We start from the raw sequence: 27,422 nt of genomic DNA, 5'->3' as shown, positions 1-27,422 counted from the left end.
TAGAATGCCCCCCAACAAAGCTTTGAGATGGTGGTTAGTAAACAACTCAGTGCAGAGACACAGCCGAGTGAGCAGCAGCAGCAGCTGAGACCTGTTGATAACCAGCACCAACCCCTCAGTAGGAAGAGTAGTAGTCCTCTAACTGTCACTCAGCCTCAGCAGAATGTTGATGAGGACAGTGTTGACCAGACTCATCCCAAACCCAACCAGTCTCCTCCAGCACCGGCACCAGCAGCTGTAGAGGCTGTGTCAAGCCAACTGCCCTTGCAGCAAAGTCAGCAACTTCCGATGGAGCTAAGAACACCGCAACCCGTCTATCCAAACCAAACGGGTGTCCCTGATCAAGGGATGATGCAGAGTATGCCCATGATAGGTACCTATGGTATGATGCCTATGTACACATCGCAAGGGAATGTTGTTTTCATGCCTGTGGCAACACAGGCGGGTGCTCCTGGGATGTACATGCACCAGCAGGCTACGCAAGTGTTCATGCAGCAACAAATGCCCATGCAGCAACCGCTCCAGCAACAGCTCCAGCAACAACCTCCATTTCAGCAACAGCCAATCATGCAGCAGCAACAGCCTGCAATGCAGCAACTTCAACAGAAACCTCCTATGATGCAACAGCAAATTCCTATTCAACAGCAACAACAGCCTCCACCCTCTAGCCAGGACCAAGTTCTACCACAGGTGCAACAGCAATCGACTCAACTGACTCAGCAAGGAGGACAGCAAGCTCAGATACCATCCCAGCAGTTGCAACAAGTCCAACCACCACAACCTGGTCAGCAAGTAGCAACATCTCTGCAAGGTCAGACCCTCACACAACCTCAACAGTCACAAACTGCAGCTGCTCTTTCTAATGTTGCACCTATCCAAAGTGTCCCAGGAGGGACCCAGCCGCAACAGTCTCAAGGTAAACATGCAAGGGTGACCATTCAAGATCTTGCTGAAAAACTTTCCAATATATCCCAGTTACACAAGAAGCCTACCCAACCAGCTAAAGCTGCAACTTCACAGGGGCAACCACCGACATCACTTCAGCAGCAAGTATCGCATGGACAAGGATTAGCTGGGCAGACAAATATACCATATCACAATCAAGTTAGTGTTAGTGTTGCCCAGCAGACCACACAAAGCAATAGCCAGAGCTCTGCAAACATTGTCTTGACTCCTCAACCTGTTCCAAATATGTTAGCACCCGTCTTTCATCCAATCCAAGATGAAAGGAAAGCATCGTTGATGGACACCCAGAGTCTACCCATTCATACCTTCTTGCCGCGTCCAGCAAGTGAACCTGTTCCAGATATGCCAACACCTGTTGTAGATTATCAACAAGAAACTTATATTGAGAAAGCAGATGAAAATCAAATTCAAAATGAGCAACCAGTAAGACCTGTGTCCCCAAAGCCACCATCTAGCCCAACAAAGAAGTCTCGCTTTCTTGTGTCATCCGTGGAAGAGAAGAAAGATGCGGCAGCTGTTACTGAGGAAAAACCAAGAGAAGAGACCAGTGAAGGAGAAACTGGAAACAAAATGGATACAGTTGAAGATAAGTCTTCCAAAGAAACTGTTGTTGGGTCTACCAAAGACCAAGCACCTGTACAAAAGGAGGAAAAGAAGAAAGGTAGATTTACAGTAGCGCCAACTCCAAGTACTGTGAAAGATGCCGTACAAAACGACGAGGTTAAATCTGGGGAGACAGCAATGCAGGCAAAGGAAGTGAAAGATGTGGTCTCTCATTTGGTAACTCAAACTGAAAAGAACATTGACAAGGAAGGAGCAGGTGTTGCAAATACCGTGAAACCGTCTGCAGCTGCTCCAGCAAAGCTGGGCCGTTTTCAAGTTAACAAGGTTTCAGACAAGGCTCCAGTGGAAGGAAAACCATCTGCCCAACAGTCTGTTCCTGAAACGGCTCCAACTCAATCCATTAAGGATGATCCTACACCTGTCGAAATGGAGAATGAGAAACAAGAGGCAGAACTGCTGCCAACACAGTCAGCCACTGCATCACTTGTGATGAAGGAGGCAGACCGGGAGCCATCGCCTCAGCGAGGAAATGATCCTGTTGTTGATATACCCATTGGACCGGCCATCAGACCCGAACGTAAGAACAGCCTGATTGGCAGTGAAAGGGATACTCCAGACAGTATCGCATCTGATGGAAGCTCGCTTCCTCCATTGCCACCAGAAGGTCCTACTTTGCAGCCATCAGGAATTCTTCATGGTCAATCTTTTCAACCAGTCCAGGGTGTGTTTTCCAAACCTGAATCACAGAGTACACCCCCTTTATCAGATGTTGGATCCGCCTCTCCTGGACTCCTTGCTTCGGTGAGTAACAATTTCTCACATCCAATCTTTTACCCTTTTTACACAGGCTAAAATTTCCTTAACCCTGTACTATAGGTGGGGCTAAATGGCAATTTAGCCCCACCTATAGTACGGGGTTAAGCTTAGCCCACTTTCTTTTTACACAGCATTTTTGCAAAGTGGGCTAACCCCACCTATAGTACGGGATTATTTGGCCCTGCAAAAAAGCAGGGTTATCCCACCAATTGCGGTGCTAAGAGCAATAGTACGGGGTTAAGATCGCATGTGTAAAACGAAAGTGGGCTAAGCTTAACCCCGTACTATAGGTGGGGCTAAATGGCAATTTGGCCCCACCTATAGTACGGGGTTAAGGAATTGTAGCGTGTGTAAAAAGTGTATGAGTGAAGTACTTGTACTACGAATGATCGACAAAAACCACTAGTCCGGGGTTAGCGAGTTTCGTGTGTGAAAAGCAAGCATTCCTTATCCGGGGTTAGCAATAACAATTTGGCATGTGTGAAAAGGAAAAAACATAGTACGGGGTTAAGGATAGTACGGGGTTAGCGATCGTCCGGGGTTAAGAAAATCCTGTGTAAAAAGGGCATTTTATACCATTTTTCATGTCTCATTAAGCTAAGCATTGACAATAAGAGATTATGGGTTAGTACATGTAAAGTGTATCAAAGAATCAGATCCAAGTTGACAACAAAAAGAAATCAGTGTTGACAATCCCTGAAACGGTGCCCTGGTCATTACGTAAATGGATGTGTTTTATTATTTTTATCATATCAAATTTGGATCATATGATATATTGATTATCAGGTCTTTAAGAAGCTCATGAACTTCATGAAAGTACTTGCATTAGACACTCAAAATATTAGGTGTATAGGATCATAAAATAGTGTGAGATAATTGACGTTTGTTAGAATATCTTGGATTTTGTTTAAATGATTCAAAATAAGGAATTCCTTTTTGAGTTTAAAGTGGATAGATTCAAATATGTGCTCTTTGTTGTTGAAAAATTTTATAAAAGACTCACTTGGCCAAATTTGTAATAATATTTCATTTTATAACAGACTGATCTTGGTCCTGTCCAGCCTTCTCAAGCTGAAGCAGTTAGGGATCTCCAGGAACTGCTCAAGAGGTAAGACTTTATTCAAATAACTTTAAATGAGCTCAGAAATATAAGACTCCTTTCCCCTCCTGATGTTTACCTGATATATTTCAAAACCTTTATAAATTTGGTTATTTCTTCATCTGTACCTCACTGGTTTCAACATTTCTAGTTGTGATATTTCAAATAGTTATGGTCATCGTGAGATTGGGCAATTCCCTTACCCTTGCAACAGTTTTGATAGATTTTTTTTTTTAGAATGAGATTCATGTATCCTCTGCAAGATGTTTTTGACAGTTATTGTAATATAAATATATTTGTTTTTATTTTAATTTTCACACCGTAGACAAGAGGAGGAGAGGAATAAGATACTTCAGAAACAACAGAGTGAGATGCAAGAATTCATAGCTCAGCACCCACAGACAACACCACCCCAGAGCCCATTGCTTCTCTATCAACCAAACATGTACAGCATGGTACCCTTCCCCATGCAAGAAAACTTTGCTCCCCAAGGCATGTGGCATCCAAGTAGCATTCCTATTCCCTTCAACCACTTCCAGGGGGTTCCTTTCTCGCATGGACCGGGCTCCGCATTTGGGGGGATTCCGTCAGAGCAACACCAGCCCACCTACCGTACCAGGCATGTCTTCCATAGGAGTCCCTGTGCAGGGACCCGGAGGGATCGTTACGTACAGACCTGTTGCTAGTGTGGAGATGCCTGGCCAGGGAGCCATGCCAGGTGCTGCTCCTGCCATGACAGGTGCCCAGTATCAAGTGCCTACCACCATGCACCCCCATTTCTCTGGCAGCAATGAGATGATCCAGCAGCAGTCCTACGCTGGCAATCAAGGACTCAAAAGGAGTGTCAGTTACCAATCGGTTGTTCCGCAAGCCAACGCCGCCGCGTTTCAACCGGCGTTTTTCTCCAATCCCAACCAGGCAATGGGAACGCCTAATCCTGAGGCATTCATGCCAAGACCGGGAGCTGTGTGGATGAATCCTGCAGCTGGAGTTCAGATCGTGGACATGAAGGATCAGCAGTCGATGCAGAATGGAATCAACAGATCTCCTGAACAGCTCCCCCGTGGGGTAGACAATACAGGTGTAGCGTTTCCTACGCAGCATGTTCATTCACATCCATCCCATGTAAGGACAGGCTCTGGTACAGAGAAAATAGACTTGACCAAGAGGGTGATACCAATGAATAGTGAGGCAAGTGAAGTAGTCACTTCGAAAGGTTACCAAGCTCGGACAGACCCGAGTCAGGTGGAAAGGAGACTAGAGGAAGCCAGGCCTGGTGGTCTAAACCAGTCAAATAACCAAAGTGAAAATGTGGAACTGCATGGACAGAGTGAAAATAGGGTTGCAGTTGATCAACCGATAACAGACCCCAACCGGCCAGCTGATAATAATACAAATGTGATTCCTACCGACCAAAATGTGTCAGCACATCTTCAGACATCGGCATCCCTGCAACAGCAGCAACAGCAACATGCAGGAAAGCGGAAAGGGACTTTTGCCGATGACAAGTTCAAGAATCTTGCGGACTTGAGTAAACCGACCACAAGACCTGCTTTGGACGAAAGGAAAGTTAGTCTGAATGACCTGAAACGTGCACAACAGCAGCAGGACTTGCAGGCCAGTGCGGCAAGGCAACCATCTGGAACTACCAAAGCTGATGTTCCCAAGACATGAGGATCCAACTCGTGCACTAGAAATTGTGACATACAGTTAAAAAAAATGATATTTACACACAAAAAAGTACAAAACATCAATAATCTAATACTCCAAAGTTGAAGAAAATATCACTAGCAAAAAATTAGTAACCTATTGCACAGTGCTTTCATACATATATATGTATACCTGTATGCTGCTTAGCAAGTAGAGTGGTCACATCACGGCCAAGATTACATCTATATCACACCATGGTGAACTGCTTCACTATGATTTTCTTGTAGCAGTAATTATCCTGGTCTTATGCTATTTAAAGATTTCTGAATTAAAGTAATACGACAAAGCACAAATTAGCTATAAAAATAGATTTGAATTAATGTATGTGTATTGGAAAAAAGATTGGAAGTGCTGTTCGCACTTGAATGCTGTGGAATAATTTCTCCTTCGCACCAGTTCTGATCGTAAGTCTATTTTGTTGCGACATATATCACCAACTCAGATGTCACAGTTTCTTTTGCATTCCCTCCAAGTGTCGAGCTTCATCAAAACCTTTGTTATGAATAATGAACTAATTGGCATGAAATGCTTATGTGTGTGAGTAGCTAATTTATGATTGAAAAATGGTTTAGGATTTGTAGAGAAGGAAGACTGTAGACCTGAGAAGTCTGTAGTGTAGTTATTGATTTCATGTAAACTGCCTTATATTTCGTTCGGGATATGCTGCATGGAAGCAGCCTCATGGTCAATGGAAGAATGACGACGGTAGGAAGACGGAGAAGGGAAGGAGGAGAGCGTGAGGCAGGCTTTGAGAAATGGAAGGTGAAACAGCCTTTAACACACCCAGGTTGCAGCTTCCTCATATCACTTTACTAGGTGCTTTGGTGTTGTGTATGTAAGTGTATATCTCACTCGTGTCAATATATTTCTAAGAAATGAAAGCGAAGCCTAAATATTTGTACCACCACCTCCCCCAGGATCTGTAAATATTCTTTATGCAAGAGTATCTCTGTTGTGCATTAGAAGCCATTGGCAGACGTTGGTATGTGGCGAGCCCAGTGTGAAATATTTTCACAATCTAGGAGTGTGGGTTCTAGGATTCCCTATGATGATAAGAATAACTAGAAGTCAGATACACAGTCTCAATCAGTCAGCCAGTCATACTGTTGGTTTTTCTATTCTTTACAGTAGTGCCCTGCTGTAAGCCCCATAAGTCACAATAAATATCATTCCATATTCTGTCAAATTTTGTGATATTTTGTTTAGAGATTTACCTTCGCGTGTAGTCAACGCCTAAGTTTTCAAAAAGAAAATGCCTTGTATGCATGCTATTGACTGGTCAACCTGTGGGGCATTGGGTAATTCTAAGTTTGGTGTTGACCTCCTGGTGTCAGCTTGGTCGCTATTTACATCAGCACAGCGGCAACGTTGAAATAAGACTTGTTTTGGGGACAAGTCTCGCTTGGTATAGAGCGATGGAAAGCAATCTAAATTGTGCTTCCAACGCTGACACCAGCAGTAATGCCGAACTTGAAATCTTCCATTGTTTAGGAGTGTTGGATAATTTGTCCTATTTTTCTCAATAAGATTGCATTGCTGTGGGTTTATAAGACTTGTAACTTTGCATTTTGATCAAAATTCAATCTTTGAGTCCTTTTGTAGCTAGGACCTCGATTATTTCATCTGAATATTGCTTGTCAATGTCAAAGACAGAATCAATAAAACACTCTAAGAGCTGGTGGTAACCATAATAGGTAGCAATCATCGGAGAGGTTCGTCTGATGTAAGTGATGACAGGAGAAAGCCTCCTTCATGCCCTATCATGGAATTTTACCTTATTTTTGGTAAGCGTTTGTGAGGCTGCATGGTAGCCATATCTGTTTGCTTTTCTGGGCGTTAATTACCAAATAAAGACGGCAATATCTTGTAATCAACCTGAAGTTGACATTAATCTCAACCTCAATCCTGACGATAAAGGAATTAAGATCAATTTGAATTTGAATTGATTTAAGTCTATTTGAGACAGGACCCTCAATGAAAGTTTGAGATACAAGGTCTTATAATCCCACTGACTTGAAAAAAGGGAGACCAATGTTGGTAGATGCAATTTGATGAGACTGGTTCGATAGGCTACACCAGACATTTCTCGTATGATATAGTAGACTGTATCTGCCGATGACTGGCTTGCAGAATCTCTGTAAGATCTTTGATAACAAACCATCCATTCCACCCCTCTTGCAAACTCTAGCATGTACACCTACACACTGATATAGTCCGTTATTAGCTCAATGAATTTGACATGATGAATTTGTACATTTTGTATATAAAGCAACAATTGTATGGCCATATATATATAGTTTTGTTGTTGTTTAGTGGGACTTCAATTTGTGTTATCGATGTTTATCATTACTGCGTATATGAAAATGTGTATAAATGCTGCGTTATGAGCAGTGCGTGAGAGAGCGCCGGCCACTGCTCAGCCTTGGCCATGTGTGAGAAAAAACTAATATATTCTAAAATTTAGAATATCATAAAGAACATATTGACTTATACAAAAAAATTCAGATGTACGTCCAGTAAATGTTAGGTATTAGTTCTAAAAAGAAACATGCATTTTATTGAGTATGCTTAGATTGATAACCAACTCAAAAACTTTTTAATGCTTGAAATTGTTGGCTTCCATTTGTAAGGATTAAAATCACTGTAATATATATTTAAAAACTTGCTTAGTTGTGGAAAAAGTGAAATTGGTACATGGATTGATTTTGATTATCTCTAATAATTTGAATAAATGGAATTCATCTCCCTGGTACTCTTTCTATTTTTCGAGATTCCCCCACCTCTAATCACTTGTTATGGCACTGTTTCATCAGAAGCTTTCACGAGCACATAATCACATGACTCACTTTCTAACCCTGTTTCATAATACTTGATATCAGTAAAAAAAAATAAAGAAATAGTCATAGAAATCCATGGCAAATTGCTCTTTGCAAATCAGATTACATGATTTCAGCAGCTTATAACAGCCCGTTACCTGCAATCGATTACAAGTTTTATGAAACAGGGCCCCTGTTGGCACATCCCTTTACTATTCTATAATCCAACACTTTGAAATGTTGTGTCTAGTGGAGTGCATCGTGATGACTCAATGTAAATCTGAAAAAATATTTCTTGTATCATTGTTTAAGGCATTGGCATTGGTAGACTTTTGAATCACTTTGCTTTTCAGATATCAGCTTGTATTTTCACTGAAGATTCACAATATCAGAATTAAAAAGAAAAAAAAGAGGTCAGATGATTATTCTGCTCATCTAAGTACCAACAGATTTTGTTCACGTTTCTGAAATACTTGGTTTCCCGCTTCGGGGTTCTGTGACATTGAGAGATACGATTGATATACAATCGATTGTAACGTTTTGTACATGGTTTGTCATAACCTGATAGCTACAATTATTGTGCAATTGATGGTATCATTTCTCATGTTACATGGTCCAGATTTCGTGTAAACCTGTCTTATACATGCTTCTTCCAGCCTTCTGTCAAGGATTGTAAAAGAAAAGGTTTTTCCTGCGAAGATAACATTTTTTTTAAAAAGATAAAACGCTCTTGTTAGTGTAAAGACTGTCGTAAGAATGTATTCAGTATTTTCTTTTACATCATTTACATTTTCTTTGTTTTGTGCATGAACTATGTTGTGATACACCTTCCTCCCCTGACGCAGATATAGTATGAAATCAGACAGACATAATTGGAGAATTTTTTTTTCAATTTTATTTGCTCATTCCTGCTACCATAGGAGGAGCCAAAAATAAAATGCAATCTCAATCGGGTCGGTTTTATCCTATTTTCATTTCAGTTTGTCGTCGATATATTCTACATAGGACTTTGGAATATGTTTATGATTTGCATGTCTTGTAATAATTTGCCTAATGTTAAGATTGAGAAAACAAAAGAGAAATTATTTTTTAAACAAGATATCCCTTTGTGACATTCACCCGTGCCTCGTAAGTAAGCTTTTATATACAAAAGATTCATGATTTTGTGTTGGCATTGTGGCAACAGGCTATAATTTGACTATTTGATATTAATTTGACTAATTATGATGTTAACATAAAGTAAACTCCAATGCTGTCATAGGGGAGAAGTGATCACATTTCCTTTATATTTTCCTCCTCTCTGTACCATTTGCTTTCATGTAATATTGCTGTCTGTTTATCTAATTTAGAAGTATTTTGTTGCATATACCACCTTTTTTGTTGCTTATTTATGATCTAATTTGATATAGTCGTATATACCTTCATTGTATATCTATGTATGGGCATATATTATTTCTTTTCTTTTCAATGTACAAAGCACTCTTGAATATAATATACAATGATCACAACAATTTTCGATGACTTTTCAAGTTATATTTTCTTTTGACATTATGATAAATGGTAAAAGTACACCGGTCTTTTGTTGCTGACTTTTGGCATGACTGAGAAAGTAAACATGATTATTTTGTGCAGTACTACATCCCAACTAGCTTAGGTTTTCCCGTTTGTCCCCACAGTGTTATGAGTAATGTTGTGGGATGTATATAATGCATTTGTATTTATCTGTTCACATGGAAATAAGTCTCCACAAATGAGTGTAGAAGTAGACCCACTGTAAAAATAGCATAATAATATTTCATCCTCATCCCACTATTGTTGCATTCAGAACATTTGAATATAATTTTCATTTGGAAATGTCATATGATTTGAATTTCTATAATTCTTTAATATCAGAGACGATTTTTCATTTGGTCACCAGTTTAATACTGAAGCCAAACAAAGCACGTCAGATTCAACACATGAGTGACTTGGAGCAACAAAATATCTTGGTAACTTTGTTGAAAGGCCCCTAGTATTTTCAAATCATAAAATTGGACCAAGGGGGTCACAGTAAGAAAATGTGTGACTCTTCTCTTTTACATACCTCCCTTTAACAAATCATTTACTTTAAAGTCTTGTTATATACGTAAACAAGCTTACCTTTTTTGGAAATTGGAATAATCTTAAATTGTTATGTAGATATAATAATATATCAGGCGTTCTGCACCGATATGCACATATTTAAGCAATGACATGAAAATAACCAAGTATTTTGACATGTGTTAGTGCAACCATCAATACATTAATTGGTATAATAAATGTTGAGCAAAACTGTGAATATGCGATTATTACCTGTATCCCGCCCATTTTTCATACTCTTGAAAACGAAAATGCATTCAGCAGACTTGACTATCAAATGCTTTTCAATTCACTCCCAGCACAAAGCTGATATTTTATGAGATTCCCTAAAACGGTGATATCTTTTTTTTTCTTTGTGTTTCTGTTTGTAGCTGGGTGAATGATATTCATATAGTGCTATCAGAAATACAAAAAAAAGTAAAAACATTTTTGTGAAATCCAATTTTGTCAGTTTCAACACTAGGTTTGTACAATACATGTCACATGTAATACACATGCTGTATCCCACAACAAATATATTGCTGAGGTCTGCGTTCACTTGAATGGGCATCAAGATATATTTTTAAAAAGAAGGGGTATAATTCCAATAGAAATGTTCAATGATTGCACAATAGGTTGATAAGGATTGACAAAAATTTGCAGTTGCAAAGTGTAACATAAGTTTTGGCACATTGCTCATTCATAATATGAAAATATGATGTTGCTAAATATTGGTAATTACGGTGCATTGTAAATGGATTGAAACATCTCTCTTAGATTTGTTTAATTATTAAGATTCAATATCCAAAGATAAGTAGTAAAATGAAATGGAAACACATTTTGTCCTTTGTTGTAAACAGATAAACTTGTAAAAAATGAAGTGCTAATTTAGCACTTACAGTGCACACACTCTAAGTGCTAAATTAGCCCTTCATTTTTTACAGTGTACTGATCCAGCCAGAGTTAATTCTTTGGAATTGTCACCAAAAATCAGAATTTAATTGCATAAAACATTGTATGAAGAAACTTTACAACACATGTATTTTTTTTCTTTATTTCATGTTAACAACTAACTGTTGGAGACAAGTGAAGACTTACGGAAAATGGGGGGGGGGGGGGGGTCTGATAACAAAACTGTATACTGTATCCAAGAGCTTCTCCCTTTTGTCGAGAATGAAATTGCATTTGAATTAAAAAAATGTAATATGATATTAAATCTAAGATTTTGTATGTATGGTCAAGGGCATGCTTTTCCTCTTAAATTAAAAAAAATCTAATGCATGTATATACTAAGGAGTATGCCATTGCTTGATATTCTGTATGCTATTTATTTTTAAATCTAGTAAACAATGCCATTTTCCTTCCCTGTTACATATTGAAATGAATGTTCAGTTTCATTGTTTTGTTGACTTGATAGCATAGTTGAATACATGCAAAAAGTCACATAAGGAATGAATATACCAAAGTTGACCTGGTCTACTCTTACATCAATTAAAGTGTGGAATCATTAAGTCAAAAGCTTACAGAAAAGAACTATAAATATTTAAAAGGCATTATACAAAGTTAATATTTTGTGCTGTTTATATAATGAAAGAATGTGAATAATAATACCAACCAAATGTCACCCGAAAAATTATCTAATTTTGATTCTTTTTTTTTTAAGATGATTTGTTTAGCACTGATTAATATGTTGCAAGAAGTACTTGACTTTTATTGTAATTCTTTGTTATTATTACCACTGTGATGAAGAAATAAGAAATTAATACCATTATTTACAATCTATCTATAGGTGTATTGTGATTTGTTTGTTTGTGTGTAGTGATGACTTGGCATGGAAGCTGCTTTCACACTCGTCCAATCACAAAAAAAAAACGCCTGGCATTTTACCAGCATTAAAGCAAAATACTTCCTGTAAGAAAATAACGATAGATCAGTTTATACTACTTCAAAATAATTAGAACTTTGACAGTGATTTTGTAGTGTGGAGGCAAAGTCCAAGAACTTTTGAATGATATGGGACAAGAAAACGGGAATGTGAATGTCTTGTGTCATGATAATAACACCAAGAACAATGCCATGATAGGGGGAGGTGGCTCAAATTGACCAAAGAGTGTGAAATACTGTATACATTTTTTTTCTTATATCCAATGTTTTTATTCATAATTATGTTTGGGGTAAATTGGAACATTTTTTCAAACTAACGCCAGAGGCTCATTTGACATTTATAAACTTACAGCACAAAAAAAAGGAGCTTCACTTTGGCATATTAATAACCTTATTTTGTAGCTTGGTACAAGTGTCCATTATACCCCCAAACAGCCCAACTTGATCTATAAACTTCTCTGAGATAATACAAAATTTCTGAAAGAGAAAAAAAAATTACTCAGAAGGTGAAAAAACAATGGTTCCGCACTTCACCAGGCTTGTTGCACATGTGTTGTCTGTAATATGGTGGATGGCTGTTGATAATAGCAGCAAATTCAGGGCAGTATTGCATAAATTTATTTAAAGGCGTTAAAAAATTACAATGTTTCAACTTACCCCGCGTTCCAACTAACCCCTATCTCCCCTATGCCTCCTATAAATTTGGGCTCTTTACGCCTCTGAAAGTACCCATTATTATGAGGTCTTGAGCAGGGCTTAAGGTACCTGAGAATAGTTACACCTGCCTCAGCTGGATCTTGAGAAGTCATAACATATACCCTTTTTATACACAGGCTAAAATTTCTTTACCCCGTACTATAGGTGGGGCTAAATTGCCATTTAGCCCCACCTTTAGTACGGGGTTAAGCTTAGCCCACTTTCTTTTTACACAGCATTTTTGCAAAGTGGGCTAACCCCACCTATAGTACGGGATTATTTGGCCCTGCAAAAAAGCAGGGTTATCCCAGCAATTGCGGTGATAGTACGGGGTTAAGATCGCTAGTGTAAAACGAAATTGGGCTAAGCTTGCTTAACCCCGTACTATAGGTGGGGCTAAATAGCAATTTAGCCCCACCTATAGTAAGGGGTTAAGGGAATTTTAGCGTGTGTAAAAAGTGTACGAGTGAAGAATTTGTGCTACGAATGATCGACAAAAACCACTAGTCCGGGGTTAGCGAGTTTCGTGTGTAAAAAGCAAGCATTCCTTATCCGGGGTTAGCAATAACAATTTGGCATGTGTGAAAAGGAAAAAATTAGTACGGGGTTAAGGATAGTACGGGGTAGCGATAGTCCGGGTTAAGAAAATCCTGTGTAAAAAGGGTAGAAGTGGGAAATTAAAACAAGTCAAGAGCGAATAGATTTTTTCTTTTCTTTTCTATTCAAAATCAGAGAAAGCGGGTTACTTTGTCGCAATAGAGAATGGTTGTTGTTCTATATGCATATCATTTTATCAGGTTTCTAGAACAGACTGATCGAAAGGGCTCATCTTCATAAACACAAAAAACGCTCGAGGAGAAAAGAGTAAATACATTCTTGATAGTTTCATCATCACTTATTTATCACTATGGACCCCCCCCCCCCATTTCATATTCTAAACAATGACACTATCATGGAAATTTTAGTAATAATTCAGAGATAATAGAAATCTCGATGTGAATTATAAGATTCACAACATTTTGATTTTAGTCTTAAAAATGGTACTTATGAATTGATAGTGACCCTTTTCAATTTTTTAATAGAGAGGTACCCCCCCCCCCTCACTTGTTTCATGGTCAAACGTCTATGCTTTATATAGATATGCATATAATTGTTTTCATTCAAGTAAACCTATTTTTTCTCAACATAAAAAGCAATCTAAGGAATTTACAAGCCAATGATATAATTGATATTTGGGGGAGGGGACTTTCAGAAGGAATAGAAAGATGCAGATAGATAGATAGATAAAAAGATAGAGAGGTAGAACTCGTGGTTCGAATATTTCGAGCGCCATCTTATTACATTAAATTTCATAACATGTTTCATCATGAAGTGATTGATTCAAAATAACCAATGAATAAAAGTTTGAGGATATTAATTCTCATTTATGTGTTTCTGTTTTTAAAGTTTTCTTTTGAAAAGACCCTTCAAACCCTTACCTTACATCATAATATCAAAGAGCCACAATATCCTGAAAATTCAGCCCAATCAAAAAACGTGTTTCATATACCAACAAGAAACAACACGCAATTATTTAAATTTCTGTCGAAATTCCGACCAAATAAATTTATTCATACAAACATGATATCAAATCCGCACCATAGATTTAAGACATTCACAATCATAATTATGAATTAAATGGTAAAGGGAGCTGCTACGATTTTCAGGAAGAGGGGGTTAAGAGAAGGTTTTGAAATTCAATTTACAAATATTTACAATCATCATTCATATTATTTGCTTCTCGTTTGTTTTTAAAATGCAGATGCTAGAGTCCCTAGTTTTCCGCGATACGCTAGGCGCAAAAAAATCATGAAATTCAGGCGGAACAAGGAATTCACAAAATTTACAGGAAAACGCAATTTTCACCCCCCGAAAAATAAGTTAAAGAGCTACCCATCTAGATTCGCCTTGTTGAGCAATGTGCATACCGACCGAGATTAAACACCCTCACTGTAAAAACGCTGTTTAAAATTTTAAGCATGTTGTTTAAGCCCGTCACTCAACTGTTTTTTTTTAAACAACTGTTTAAACTTTTAAACACGTTATTTGAAAAACTTGTTAGAGTGACAGGCTTAAACATTATGCATGTTTTTTTTACCTGCATTTTTACAGTGTTCTCGTAAACGTTAGAATGATTCAGATAATCTTAAAAACCTTCATGATCATAATACACACTTATCAAAGAGAAAATCAAACAAAAATACTCCCATAAAAAGAAATCTGAAGAAGATATGAACTAAGTCCTATACCAATGATGGCAGTGTAATCCCAGTGTACAGGTACAAACGAAGAGGAACAATTAACATTCACAATATTAATTTGAACGTTTGTAGATGGTTTGTAACAAAGTTATAACGTTGATAATTTTTTGTATCTATAAAACCATCAGTGTTTAAACACAACCTAAAAAAAAGTGCAATTCTTGAATTGCGCATCTAATATATACAATGGCAATCAAATTGCATTCAGTAACTATTTCGAGTTGCATTTAATTGCAACCGTTTGTGTACCCGGGCCCCGATCACTTTCATCTTTCGAGTTGAAAGATATATATTTTCATTATTTTTATTTTCATCTTTATATACAGTAGGTCTATACAATACCACTTACATGAATAAATGCAATGATTTGACTATAATAACGATACATTCAAAACATACTGCATCATGCAAAATCAATACTTTTTATATCTTGGCCTTTTTTTTCAAATCACAAAATATGTATATCCTACACAAAAATACATGAAGCTTAGAGGCATAATAACCAGGAATAATTATAACATTTTTATAATCAATATACATATATTTACACACTGCCGTTTAAAACTTGGAGTAATGTATTTCCCTAAATAATTATGTTCTCTCTTCAAGGTACCCCCACTGCATACTATAAAAATCCAATTAATTATCGCAAATTAATACTAATTTATCAAATTTAAGGTATTGAAATTTTCATTTGATATGATGTGAATTCATTCGGATGTATCTCGGAAAGACGAATTAAACATGTTTAAAATTTTGTTATGAGTGTTTCTATACACCCACCCTATTTTATTTTAATCTCCCTCCTATGTCTGTTGTCCAAGGATACACTGCAAAAACTTCGGTGTTGATTTAACACCAGCCCGGAATCTATACATGTATATGTCCACACCAGAGAAGTATTGAAACAACACCAGTTTGGAATCAAACCGATGCTGTTTTAATACCAATTGGTGTGTATAAATAACTATCTGGTGTTAGACCAAAAGGAAACTGGTGTTGTTTAACACTTCTCTGGTGTGGACATATAAAGATTCCGGGCTGGTGTTAAATCAACACCTGAGTTTTTGCAGTGTATAGTGAATACGTTGATATTCAACATTGCCACGATACTGTAACATTAAAAAAAATCACATTGACACAGATTTTGTTTATGACGTCTCATGGGAAAAATTAGTATAAATTAGTGATTTTTTAAATATTTTTTCCACACTTTCCATAATACTATATTTACAAGTTGAAGTGAAATTTATCAAATTATCACATAATCCCCTCCTCCCCTTCTTATTCAACATCCAAGATATACTTTTTGATAAATCTCAATTTGAATCACAGCAGGAGATACCTTGTAACTCCCCCAAAACAAAGCGAAAGTGATAAAGCTAATGATAAGAAGTAATTTATAATCAGTAGGCAGTCACTGTTCCGTTGACTTCTTCATAATCTTTCATTTTCAGCCGGAATCCGCCCATCCTGACATTCGTATTGTTATCACCATCTTCTAGCGTCATGTACTCGCCATTACCTGAAAAGAATAAAAATGTCATGAATGTCAAAGATGGAACGTATTTATTATTGTGCGCGTGTTTACATTGTTTTAAACTCAGTTATGTTCGGTTAGGTGTATACATGCCTCACAACCCTCTTTCCATATACAACACTCAAACAGATTGAGGCTCGAGACAAGATATATACACTACACCAAAAGGCGCCGATCGATGTTAAAATGGTGACTGAGACCACGGCAGCCCAAATGAAAGCGATTCCAATTATTGATGCGCAGTGCTGAATGAAATTCTTATGTTCTTAATTGAGTATTCAAATATGTTCTTCATGTTTTTTTTTTAAAGAATATTTTTCGACTTTACTGAGCTTCATCCCGGAAAAAAATACAGGACAGGTGATATAATTAGTGAACAGTAATCAGCTTAATTAATCAAATCAAATAATATTTCGAAAATTATGGATGCAATTTATAAGATATTGGCGGGAGACAGTGCGTGCCGATTTTAGGCGCAAAAGCGCGTTCCGCGGCTGAGATCTCGAGAAGGCCCTCCCAGCACTCTCCCCTCCCCATTCCAGCTATATCTTCTACTGACATAACCCTGTTTAGTCAGGATAAACAGTCCTACCCTGTGGCTCCTCATTGATGGGTTGGTAAGCCTCGGGATGTTGGTTGCCGTCGCTGGTGACCGTCGACGTCGTCAGGTAGACGATGATGTAGATGATGCCGAACATGCCCGTGATCGGCCCGTAGATCGAAGGGACGACGATGAGTTGTCGCCAATGGGATCAGCGTAAAAGACGGTACACAGGATGATCATACTGGATTGAATGTAGGAAATTTGGAAACAAAATCAAAAGCAAAGACATTAATAAATTTTGTACATAGACCCTACTCGTCACCACCACCATGTTGCTTTACAAATAAGCCCGGGTGGCGCTACTGGGTACAAAGGGTTACCGCATAGATTTTTTTTTCAAATGGTGAAGAAAAAAAAGGGGAAAACAAGAAAAAAAATTTGAATGAAAGAGAAGGGAGAAAGTAAAAGATGGAGATGTAAGTCGTTTTACTCTCTAAAAACCTAGGGTTACACCAGAACCGAATTAGCTCCGATTCCATCCGAATACACGTATTCGGTTGGTTTAGGGAGTATTCTCTTCTCTATGGAAGCTTAAAAGTGCCACCAGATGTTCATATATATAATCATCTTGTCATGTCTACATCTCTTAGGAAATAGGATAAGATGGCAAGATCTCGGATCTCGTCATGTCTACGTCCCATGCGAGAGATGATCAGAAGACAAGATCTTGGATCTCGTCGTGTTTACATCTTTTAGAAGAGATGATCAGATGACAAAATCTTGGATCCGAGATCTTGTCATCTGATCATCTCTCCCGTGGGATGTAGACATGACGAGATCCGAGATCTCGTCATCTTATCCTTCTCCCTAAGAGATGTAGACATGATGAGATTATGAACACCTGGGTGACATTTTATAAGCTCCCATAGTTCTCCATCCGCGAATGCAAGAAAATTCGGGAGGGATTTGGGAACATTTGCGGAGGAATTCGGCTCGTTTTGAAATGTTCAAAACCAGCCGAATACCCTCCAAAATACTTCCGAATGTGACGAAAAATTTCATTTGGGCACATTTGGGATGTGTTCGGATGACATTTGGTTGGGATTCGGAGTGATCTGGGAAAATTCGGACCTTTTCGTATCGCGGAGTAACGTTCCGAGATCCATCGGCGCATTTGACCATATTCGTTCCGATACGGGTCAACATTCGTGTCGTCACTCTGCTATATAGGAGCAATCGGGTCACATTCGGCTCGATTCTGGGCACCTTTGTCTCAATTCTTGCAACTATTCGGGTGGCTTTCGGCTTTATTCGGGATGGCCAAAATTGATTCGGGTCAATTCTTGGCGATTCTTTGCTAAGTAGGGACCTATTCCGGACCCATTCCTCTCTATTCGGGGAGCTCACCGAATCAGAGGCGAATAGGTTCCGAAACCACCGAATCCATCCGAATCACAGGCCATATTCGGGCAGAATTGGTCCGAATTTATTCGGGAAAATTCGGTTTTGGTGATCCATGCATCCAAATACACGTGTTCACTATCAAATATTGAGAGAACAGTTCAACACAACTTATTTCCCATCCTGTTTCATAGGGCCTATACTTACGTCAGTGACGTATTGTGGAAGATGGCGTGGGTGGCCAGGGTGTGGCGGGAAATGGGATGCTGTCCAAAGAGGTAAGCGATGAACAACGTCAGGAGGAAACCGATGACGACGACGATGATGACGGCGATGTACACCCTGCAAGGAGCATGGAAGGTCTGTGTATGGATGATGAGGTGGACGAGGGAGTTGGCGAGGTAGACCAAGAGACCCCCGGTGATGCCAAGCTAGAATGAAAAATACAATCATGTTGTGGACTGAATAGTATGTGCACCCCTCGACGTTTTATTATTATCATTTTTTGATATTAGGGACGAAGGGGAGATGTCCCAAAACGTTGCCACAACCACACAGATTAAATATCAATGAATTTGTAATATGTCGCATCAATGTGCCTCGATGGATCATATTTCGTACAAAAAAAATTACCCCCTATATACTTCACAAAAGTTTTTTTTGTGTTTCATCTCCATCCTCCATCCTTTTGTCTTTTATGAATCGTTTTAAATTTAGTATACAATGTACTTAGTATACAAAAAAAAATACAATGTAGGTGTTATTTAGTCCTTATTGGAATCGGGGGTGGGGCTGAATGATAGGTCTATGATACTATAGAACAGAATGACATGTGCCCTGCCCTCTCATTCTCGGATGACTTTGCTTATTCTTTAAAATGATGAAATATTTATTGTAGTGATCCCGGGTATTTTTTGCTTGTCATTTTTTATTGAAAAATACATTCTAAAAACAAATACCGGTACTTAAGTCTGAAGAGATACCTTGTACTGGCGGATCCAGGGGGGGGGCACAGCCGCCGGCCCGTGCCCCTTTTTGAGAACCATAATCAAATTTGTAATGTAAATATACCTACCGTTTTACCCGAGTGTGCCCCCCCCCTTTGAAAGTGATGACTTTTTTTGGCTTGTCAAATTTTCATTGGAAAATGTTTTCCCTCCCCTTTGGAAAATCCTGGATCCGCCCCTGATACCTTGAATACAGATTAAAAGATTTTATTGGCAAGAATTCTTTTTTTAAGGAAATGCACTAAGAATTTGATTCGATCGTTTTGTTAGAGTGTGCATGCAATTTCTTAAAAGAAATCCCTCTTTTTTTCTTCACCTCCCGACTCCTAACAACCAATGACTAAAATAATAAATTCTGGTATCATACCACGGTAACGACGTTAGCCCAGCTCTCCTTGCACGATCTGATGAGGACACCGACCGCAAGGGGTACGGCGATGATGAAGATGGCCACTCCGATGGCCCACATGGAGACTGCGACAGAGGCCGACACTGCTCCACCAGAGATGATGAGGAGCATGACGGGGACGTAGCCCATTGATACCACCGTCGAGATGAGTACCATACTCACGCTGAAAGAGAGAGAGAGAGGGGGGGGGGGACATGATATGAATATAAAAAAAATAATCTGGGACATAGACTTAATATATATATATCAATATCATTTTATTCATACATGCGAACATAATAACAACATCAAGGAAGCGTTTCTTTCATTAAAGGACTTGTCGGACGTTTTATCCGACAAGTCTTATGGTATCCGATTTGACCATAGAAACACTTTTGCCTCTCAGTCAGTCAAAATCAAGGAAAGATGTCAGCTCTGACAACTTGTGGGACAAACTATTGATAAAATACTCCAGGATTTAATAATCATGAAGAATACTTTTTATGTATTGTAGGTGAATCTATCACAGTCCCTTGGGGCGTCCCACATAAATCTTAACTATGCGAAATTCGACTTATAGGAGATATGATAAAACATATGTCCCCGCATATTATGTAACACGACTTTAATCTGGTCTGACTTAAACGATTAATCGACTTTTAGAAGGTTCGAATTATAAAGTCTCTATTGTCATATAAAGCGGGAAGTGACAACACCTTTTCCACACATGCGGGCATATCCATGTAACAGAATAAGGATCCAATAATAAATAAAATTCAACCAAAAAAAGGTACAATTTCACCAAAGAAATAAGTAAAATATTATTTAAAAAAAACACACCAAAATGTTCTTTTTCTCTCTTCTTATTCCATCCAGTTATGAAAAAAGGACAGTTAAATGGAGTCAGAGCGTTTTTTTTTAAGAACAAGGTATATATCCAGTAACCGATTATTGCAAATCGAAGCGGGAGTCCTTTTCAGGTTAAGAACTAAAAACGGAACATTCACCTATTTAATCATGAAAAGTATGGGTTTTTGCCTTTAAAAAATGATGCGAGCGCGAAGTGCGAGCTAAAAAATTGTATATTCCAATCTGAAAAGCGGACATTTTGAGCACGATTTTAAATAAAGAACGAGTTGTGTATCTAAATCTCGCTTGCCGATTTCTGTGTAACATTACAATCTTATTTTATTTTTGCATATCCGGAATTGTGTGTGTGTGTGTGGGGGGGGGGACGTGATGTTTGCCCCCCATATTTTCATTGGTTGGGCGATCGCCCCCTGCCCCCCCCCCCCGGATCGACGCCTCTGCTCTAGAGTAAGCAGACGGTAGGCCTATTCTCGAACGAATATATAAAGAAATGTATATAGCCTGCATTCTTGTTTTACGATGATGGCGTCATTGGATGCCTTATCTAACAATTAAAATTTTAGTTTTAAGTTGATAGTTTGCCATGTATCCAAGGGACATAAGTACCAGTACCACTCGCGATATCATATCGATTAATAGGTGGCTTGGCTCGTTAAGAAGGTACAAGGAAATCAATGGGACATTGGCAGGAAACATGTAAGCGAGGGAGAGAAGCAACCGAAATGGTCAAGGAAGTGTTTTTTGTATCAAATTTCATTAAAGAACCAAATGTACTCGATTCCATTGTCATCATCGAAAATATCTGCCCCACCATAAGTTACGATCCTTACCAAACTGAGATGTTACCGTCAATAAAGAAGGTGACGACGTCGGCCATAGCTCCCCGGGGCAGATCGCGACCAGCAGCATCCCGGTGACGTAGGGTGTGGGTAGCTTGAACATGCTGACTATGGCAAAGGCAAAAACAGGAAACACCAAGAACTGTACCAGACATCCAACCAAGACAGCCCCAGGGACACGCCATTGACGAGCCAATTCAACCTGGTCAAGGGATAAAGCCAGATTTTATTTTTTTAACAATTTATGTGAACATTGTTTTATGGAACAGATCTTTTTATTTGAATTGTAGACCTAAGCACTGACTAGATGGGTCGTGTGGTCCAGTGGTTAGAGCTTATGACTCACAATCGCAAGGTTGTGAGTTCGAATCCCCACTCATCCACTGTCTGCGCTTTGATAAAAAGACCCGAGAGTAATATCTGTCGTCTATAACGTCAGCCACTATGACTGATTAACCTATAGAGTAAAATGTTTCCTATTGGTAATTGGTTTTATACCAGCTTGACGTTTACCAGCAAAAGAGCCGTCCTGCCGAGTTCCTACGGGAGTTACCATAAACATAAACAGAAACAGAGGTATACAACCTTCTCCACTATACCCCCCCCCAAAAAAAAAAAAGCCAGAAGGAAATGAAATCGAAGGAAAACCTGATGGAAAGGAAGACTAATGCTTTTACTTTCTAAAATTACTAGTATTTTTAACAGTGTAGAACAATTTTGTTGGTGACCAGAAGTTCACGTGCCACCCCCCGTATATGAACCACCCAGATCAATGATTCATACTCTGTGAATTCTGCATTCATATTGCATTCGTCATTAAAGTAAAAATATATCCTTGAAAAATGTGTAACTAGACATATATTTATTTATTTATTTATTTTATTTATTTATTTATTTATTGATATATTCATATTCCACAATCATCAAAGTACATTTCGTAATCATGTTTACAATGAAAAAAAATGCATAACATATGCAGGATTGAAACGTAGCAATGAAATGAAAAAAGTGGAGGGGCCTACTAAAAAGCAGAGCTTGTAAAATGTAGACCCCCTATCAAAACTTTATACAAGGGTAATATGATACATATATTTTAGAATCTCTTCTGTTTTTTTGTTGTCACTCATTTTTTTTGCAATTATTTCACCTAGTGACAAATTATAGGGGCGCGGTTGCCCTAAGCTCACTTGGCCCTGTCCTTAATTGCTTTTAAATAATGTTATCTTCGATTACTGTTTTTTTTAATCTCGTACGTTGCTTTGAATTATAGAGTGACTTGAGATATCATATTTTGTAATCATACCTTTCCAATAGACGCACCCATGGCAAGATTTACCATCGCAAAGGCGACGGTCATCATGATTGTCGTTATCGTGCGGACGTAGTAAAGCTCTCCCATCGATATGGCCATCGGGTTGGTACTCGGTATCAACACCGAAATCGTTTCGTTCTGCATGCCGTACACCATCGACATCACATCCGCAATCATCCCGGGCGCATTCTCCTCCGCCGTCATGGCCGTGGTGGTCGTCATGTGATCCACCACCGCCGTGGTTGTCGTTTTGAGATTCCATGCCATCGATTCATTCAAAGCCGAGATCGTTGCCTTGGTCATGTTGGCCATCGTGTGGTTCATGAAATGACCATCGTCATGATGACCGCTGTTGGTGAAAGCTGGTGTCGCCCCCGGTGTCGTCATCATTTCCCATCCTGACTTTGTGGCATCATGGACGTCGGATGAATTTGGCATGAAGTGTTTCGCCTCTTTATCATCATGAAACGCCATTGTTTTAATCTTGGATGTTCCTTAAAGGATAATAGAGCTGCTCTTCTGTACGTACTTCAAGTTACTTTGGTCTTACCAAACCAATTCGGTAGAACTTTGTTCCTTTGACAGTTATGATCGCCGATGAAAATTGACTCTCCAAAGACGGTTCCGCAGCTTTCAAACAGTTCAAAGATAAGAACGGTATTATCACGGTGAAGGCTTCAAACCATGTCTTGTAATTGAGGAGATTTGAATTCATTAAAACAACTACAAACACACTTTCCCTTCAACGATGTTTCACTTTGTTTTGTAGTAGGCCTAAACTTTGTCTAGAAGAAGAATGTGCTTTACACAAGCTTGTCAAGTGAACAACGCCCAATTATTAATTTAGCAATGCCCCGATCATGTCGATTACAAGATTGCTCTGATAAATGTTTACATGTAGGACTACCAGGATATTTTCTTATAAATATCATGTTCTTTTAGAGGTATGTAGAAGTTACAAAACATCCTGGTATACGCTCCAATTATCAATGATCGTTTTTAATGTCAGAAGAGCGTTGGCTGCGTGTAACCCGAACACGACATAACAACCTTCTTCTTCAGAACCTTCATCTCGTGATCAGCCTATTATATTTTTTTACGAGTTTGGACTGTACAACCTTAATCATGTTAATTGTTTCTCCTCCTTCAATTATGCAAAACCGCTTGATGCATTAAGTTATGATGTCAATTTTTATTTTAGGAAAGCTTACACTAATTTATAAAATTCCAAGTAGGATGGCGTTGTTGACAGCGGTGTACCTTTGTCGGGAAATTTCTCCGTAAATATCGATATAGTCGTGTTTATTTTGTTTTAAGGTTTTGGGGGATCTTGTATCTATTTTTCTTTTTTTAATTTCTTTGATTGTACAGGTCGTTCTTAATACTTTTTATTGCTTATTCGTAAAATCTATATTCAAGACGCTTTCGTAGATAGCGACCTATAATCGGTTACTTTTTGTTCGTAATTACGATTGAAGCCTTTCAAGTCTTTCCGCTTTTGTTCTCGTAAAATGTACCCTCCTCCCCCCCCCCCCCCCGGGGGGGGGGGCACTCGACCAAAAAAGTGGTGGGGGTGTGCCGCGGGCGAGACAAAAAACGGGGGCCTTGCGGAGCGGGCTTATTGTAAAAAGGAGGGTCCTCAGAACGGGCTTCGGAACTACAAATGTTTGCGAAAACGGGGGTCCTTGTAATGGATCGCCGGCGTGTGAGTGTGTATGCATCCCTATCATGCCTATGGAACGGGTATGTGTGTATTATTCAGCTAGCCCGGCGGCACGGCCGCCGGGTGCGCTCGCGCAGAGGCGATGGTCGGACAGTGCTCTGCGGCCGCTTTTCACCAAAATTGCAGCTCATTGTAGCAGATCAATGCGACCGGAACTGCGTAACGAAAAATTAACGAAGCTTTGGAGTGGATTTCTTTCTTCTTTTTTTTCTCGATAAGAAGAAAATGCTATGCTTTGGAGCGGCTTTCTTTGTTCTTTTTCTCAATAAGACAAAAATGCTATGCCTTAAATATTATTGGAACGGAAATTTGAGTGTAAAAATGAGGGTCCCCTCCGCAGCACATACCCACTACACTGTAAAAAATATTGGGCAAAATTTTAACCAGCACGAGGGTAGTTATGTATCCAACCAATTTTGGGCGGTATTTTACCCAATGCGGGAAGCATATTGTCCAGTAAGGTTAAAAAATAAGCAGAAATTACTTAAGAATGAGCAAGATTTCATCACAATGGATAAATAATAATGCCCAAAAGAAATGCCCAATGTTGGTTGGATACATAATTACCATCGTGGAGCATTTTTACCCAATATTTTTAAGAGTGTATGCATTATATACTGAGTGCCCCCCCACCCGGCCTCCTCCCCAGCCTTCAAATCAATATTATTCTTTACTAGCTTTCGTTGTCCTTATCACATGCGTGCTGGGGGGGGGGGCAGCTCTTTTGAAAATATACCTCATACGACAAGTTTGACCCCAAAAGTTTTAGTTCATTACACACGGATTATAGTTTTCTCCCTTTTTACGTTTTTATATGTCGAATATCTTCAGTGAATAATGAGAGCTATGCAGTAAATGAAGGCGGTATTGTCATACAATTTAGTTAATTAAAACAAAGAACACACTATAAAACTTACGGTAGTCAGGTTGTGTTTGTTTGTGAAATAATATAGATTGGTATAGAGGGAATTTCAGGGAAATAATGATTGATTAAAAAAGAAGCTTTTGGTCTATATGAGGCTCGAACTCATGACCTTCGCGTTATCAGCACGACGCTCTGCCGACTGAGCTAACAGACCTTAGCTGTACCTTTGGTGGACCTTGTTATCCTTGATTTTAGTTAAGTATCATTTTGAATCTGTGCGTACCAAACGAAATTTCAGTATTTTTATACTGATACTTTGGAATTACTCTCATGGTGAAAAGGTGTTATCTTCTTTTGGGGGCTATCATCCAGTTATGATTTGAAATAGATTATTATTTAGGGGTGTCCTGGGTATATAGCGTTTCATGAAAGGACTTGTCGGGCGTTTTATCCGACAAGTCCCATTTTATCCGACAGTTACCATAGTAACAGTGCCTCTCAGCCAATTAGAATCAAGGAAAGATGTCAGATCTGACAACTTGTCATACAAAAATGTTGATGAAACGGTCCCCAGATATTTTGATGAAAAGGGGAGACCCATTAGCAGCGCTACCCAGCACCAATTTATCATTTCGTCCTCCTCTGTATTACCCCTCCTCCTCCAACCCAATTTTTTCCTCTTTTTCATTTACCATCACTTGAAAAATCATATAGGGGTTATCACCCTGATGCACTAGTGTACCTAAGGGGGGGGGGCAGACTGCCCCTCTCCCTCACGAGTCACAACTGATCCAGGGGACGTGCCCCCTTTCCCCCTTTTGAGAAGACAAATCAATAATTTGTGTTATGTAAAAATGCACTGAAAGCAGACGTGTGCCCTCTCTTTTGAACCTGAAGACCCTTTTTTTTTAACTTGTCAATTTTTTCTGGTAACAAACCCCTTTTTTGGGTTGAGGACCTTTTTTTTGCTGGTCAATATGTTTTGTGGTAAGAAATCCTTTATTTGTTGTTTAAGACTTTTTTTTTTGCTCGTCAATTTTTTTCGCGGACACATCCTCAAAAAAATTTGCCCCCCTTTTGGAAAATCCTAGGTACGCCAGTGCCCTGATGCCCCTGTGAAATCATTATCATATTTGTCAGCCCGCCCCTCGCAAAAACATTTTATCCACAGGGGGAAATTGTTTTCAGTTGTTCTTCGAGATTATAAGGACGTCTATAGTTGTCCCAGTGGTTGGTCCATTGGGGATGTTATGTATAGGGACCCACGATCCTAAATGGTCTGGCAGCGCTACATTATACACAGGTAACAGGGGGCGGTCGCCGTCCATCGTTTTAGAATTATAGTGGGGGGGGGGAGGAAAAGGAGAAGGGAAATGGGAAGAAAATAATATGACAACCCCTTAGGCCTATAGGCGTTGATCATGTAACTCTTTTCCCCTATTCTTTAAGGGCCGATGATTAGGGATGTTTATGTCATAGGGTATAGGCCCCCTAAAATGTTTTTATTTGTTGAGTAATACTCCCTTCCCCCATTTTCATTTGCCCGAATATTAACCAAAAAAAAAAAGACACACAAAATAGGGGCGGCGCGCGGTATGGGGACAAGGGTCACGTCCAGAACAACCGACGAGCAGATACTTAAGTTTATTTATTTAATTTTGTTCAAACAAGTGCACGCCAAGTTACCATGTATTTGAAAGCAGGATAAAAGAGTTTGCTTTCAAATAAATGGAAATGCTATATGCATTATTGGTAACTTGGCGTGCACTTGTTTAAACAAAAATAAATGAATAAACTTTAGTATCTGCTGCTCGGTTGTCGAGTCCGCTGGACTACGTCTTGCTCCTCCACACGCTGAAGTCATTATTCCATTCTTGTCTGTACTTGCAGGGAACCTACCCCCCCCCCCCCAAAAAAAAAAAATGCTTTTAAAAAATAAGTGTGCTCATACAACATTTGAAATAAAATATATACGTCTTTGAATG

At 38.9% G+C, this 27,422-nt stretch overlaps 1 protein-coding gene, 1 non-coding gene and 1 pseudogene across 2 annotated transcripts in view; 1 reads left to right on the top strand and 2 right to left on the bottom strand.

The window, feature by feature from the left end:
- The window catches only part of LOC121411767, a 110,537-nt gene extending 98,687 nt beyond the window's left edge, over positions 1 to 11,850 (top strand). The window contains 4 exon segments of the mRNA XM_041604610.1: positions 4 to 2,331; positions 3,387 to 3,454; positions 3,771 to 4,020; positions 4,022 to 11,850. Of these exon segments, the coding sequence (XP_041460544.1) occupies positions 4 to 2,331; positions 3,387 to 3,454; positions 3,771 to 4,020; positions 4,022 to 5,119 (3,744 nt within the window). The 3' untranslated portion in view covers positions 5,120 to 11,850.
- Positions 11,851 to 16,148: 4,298 nt separating this feature from the next.
- On the bottom strand, positions 16,149 to 23,728 carry LOC121411766 (annotated as a pseudogene).
- Positions 23,729 to 25,578: 1,850 nt separating this feature from the next.
- On the bottom strand, positions 25,579 to 25,651 carry TRNAI-GAU. The gene has a single exon. It is a non-coding gene; the product is annotated as a tRNA-Ile (tRNA).
- Positions 25,652 to 27,422: the final 1,771 nt, after the last annotated feature.

Source organism: Lytechinus variegatus, chromosome 3, assembly GCF_018143015.1.
Source record: "Lytechinus variegatus isolate NC3 chromosome 3, Lvar_3.0, whole genome shotgun sequence".
NCBI lineage: Eukaryota > Metazoa > Echinodermata > Echinoidea > Temnopleuroida > Toxopneustidae > Lytechinus > Lytechinus variegatus.
The sequence above is the reverse complement of the archived record's forward strand: the minus strand, read 5'-3'. Positions and strand labels throughout refer to the sequence as shown.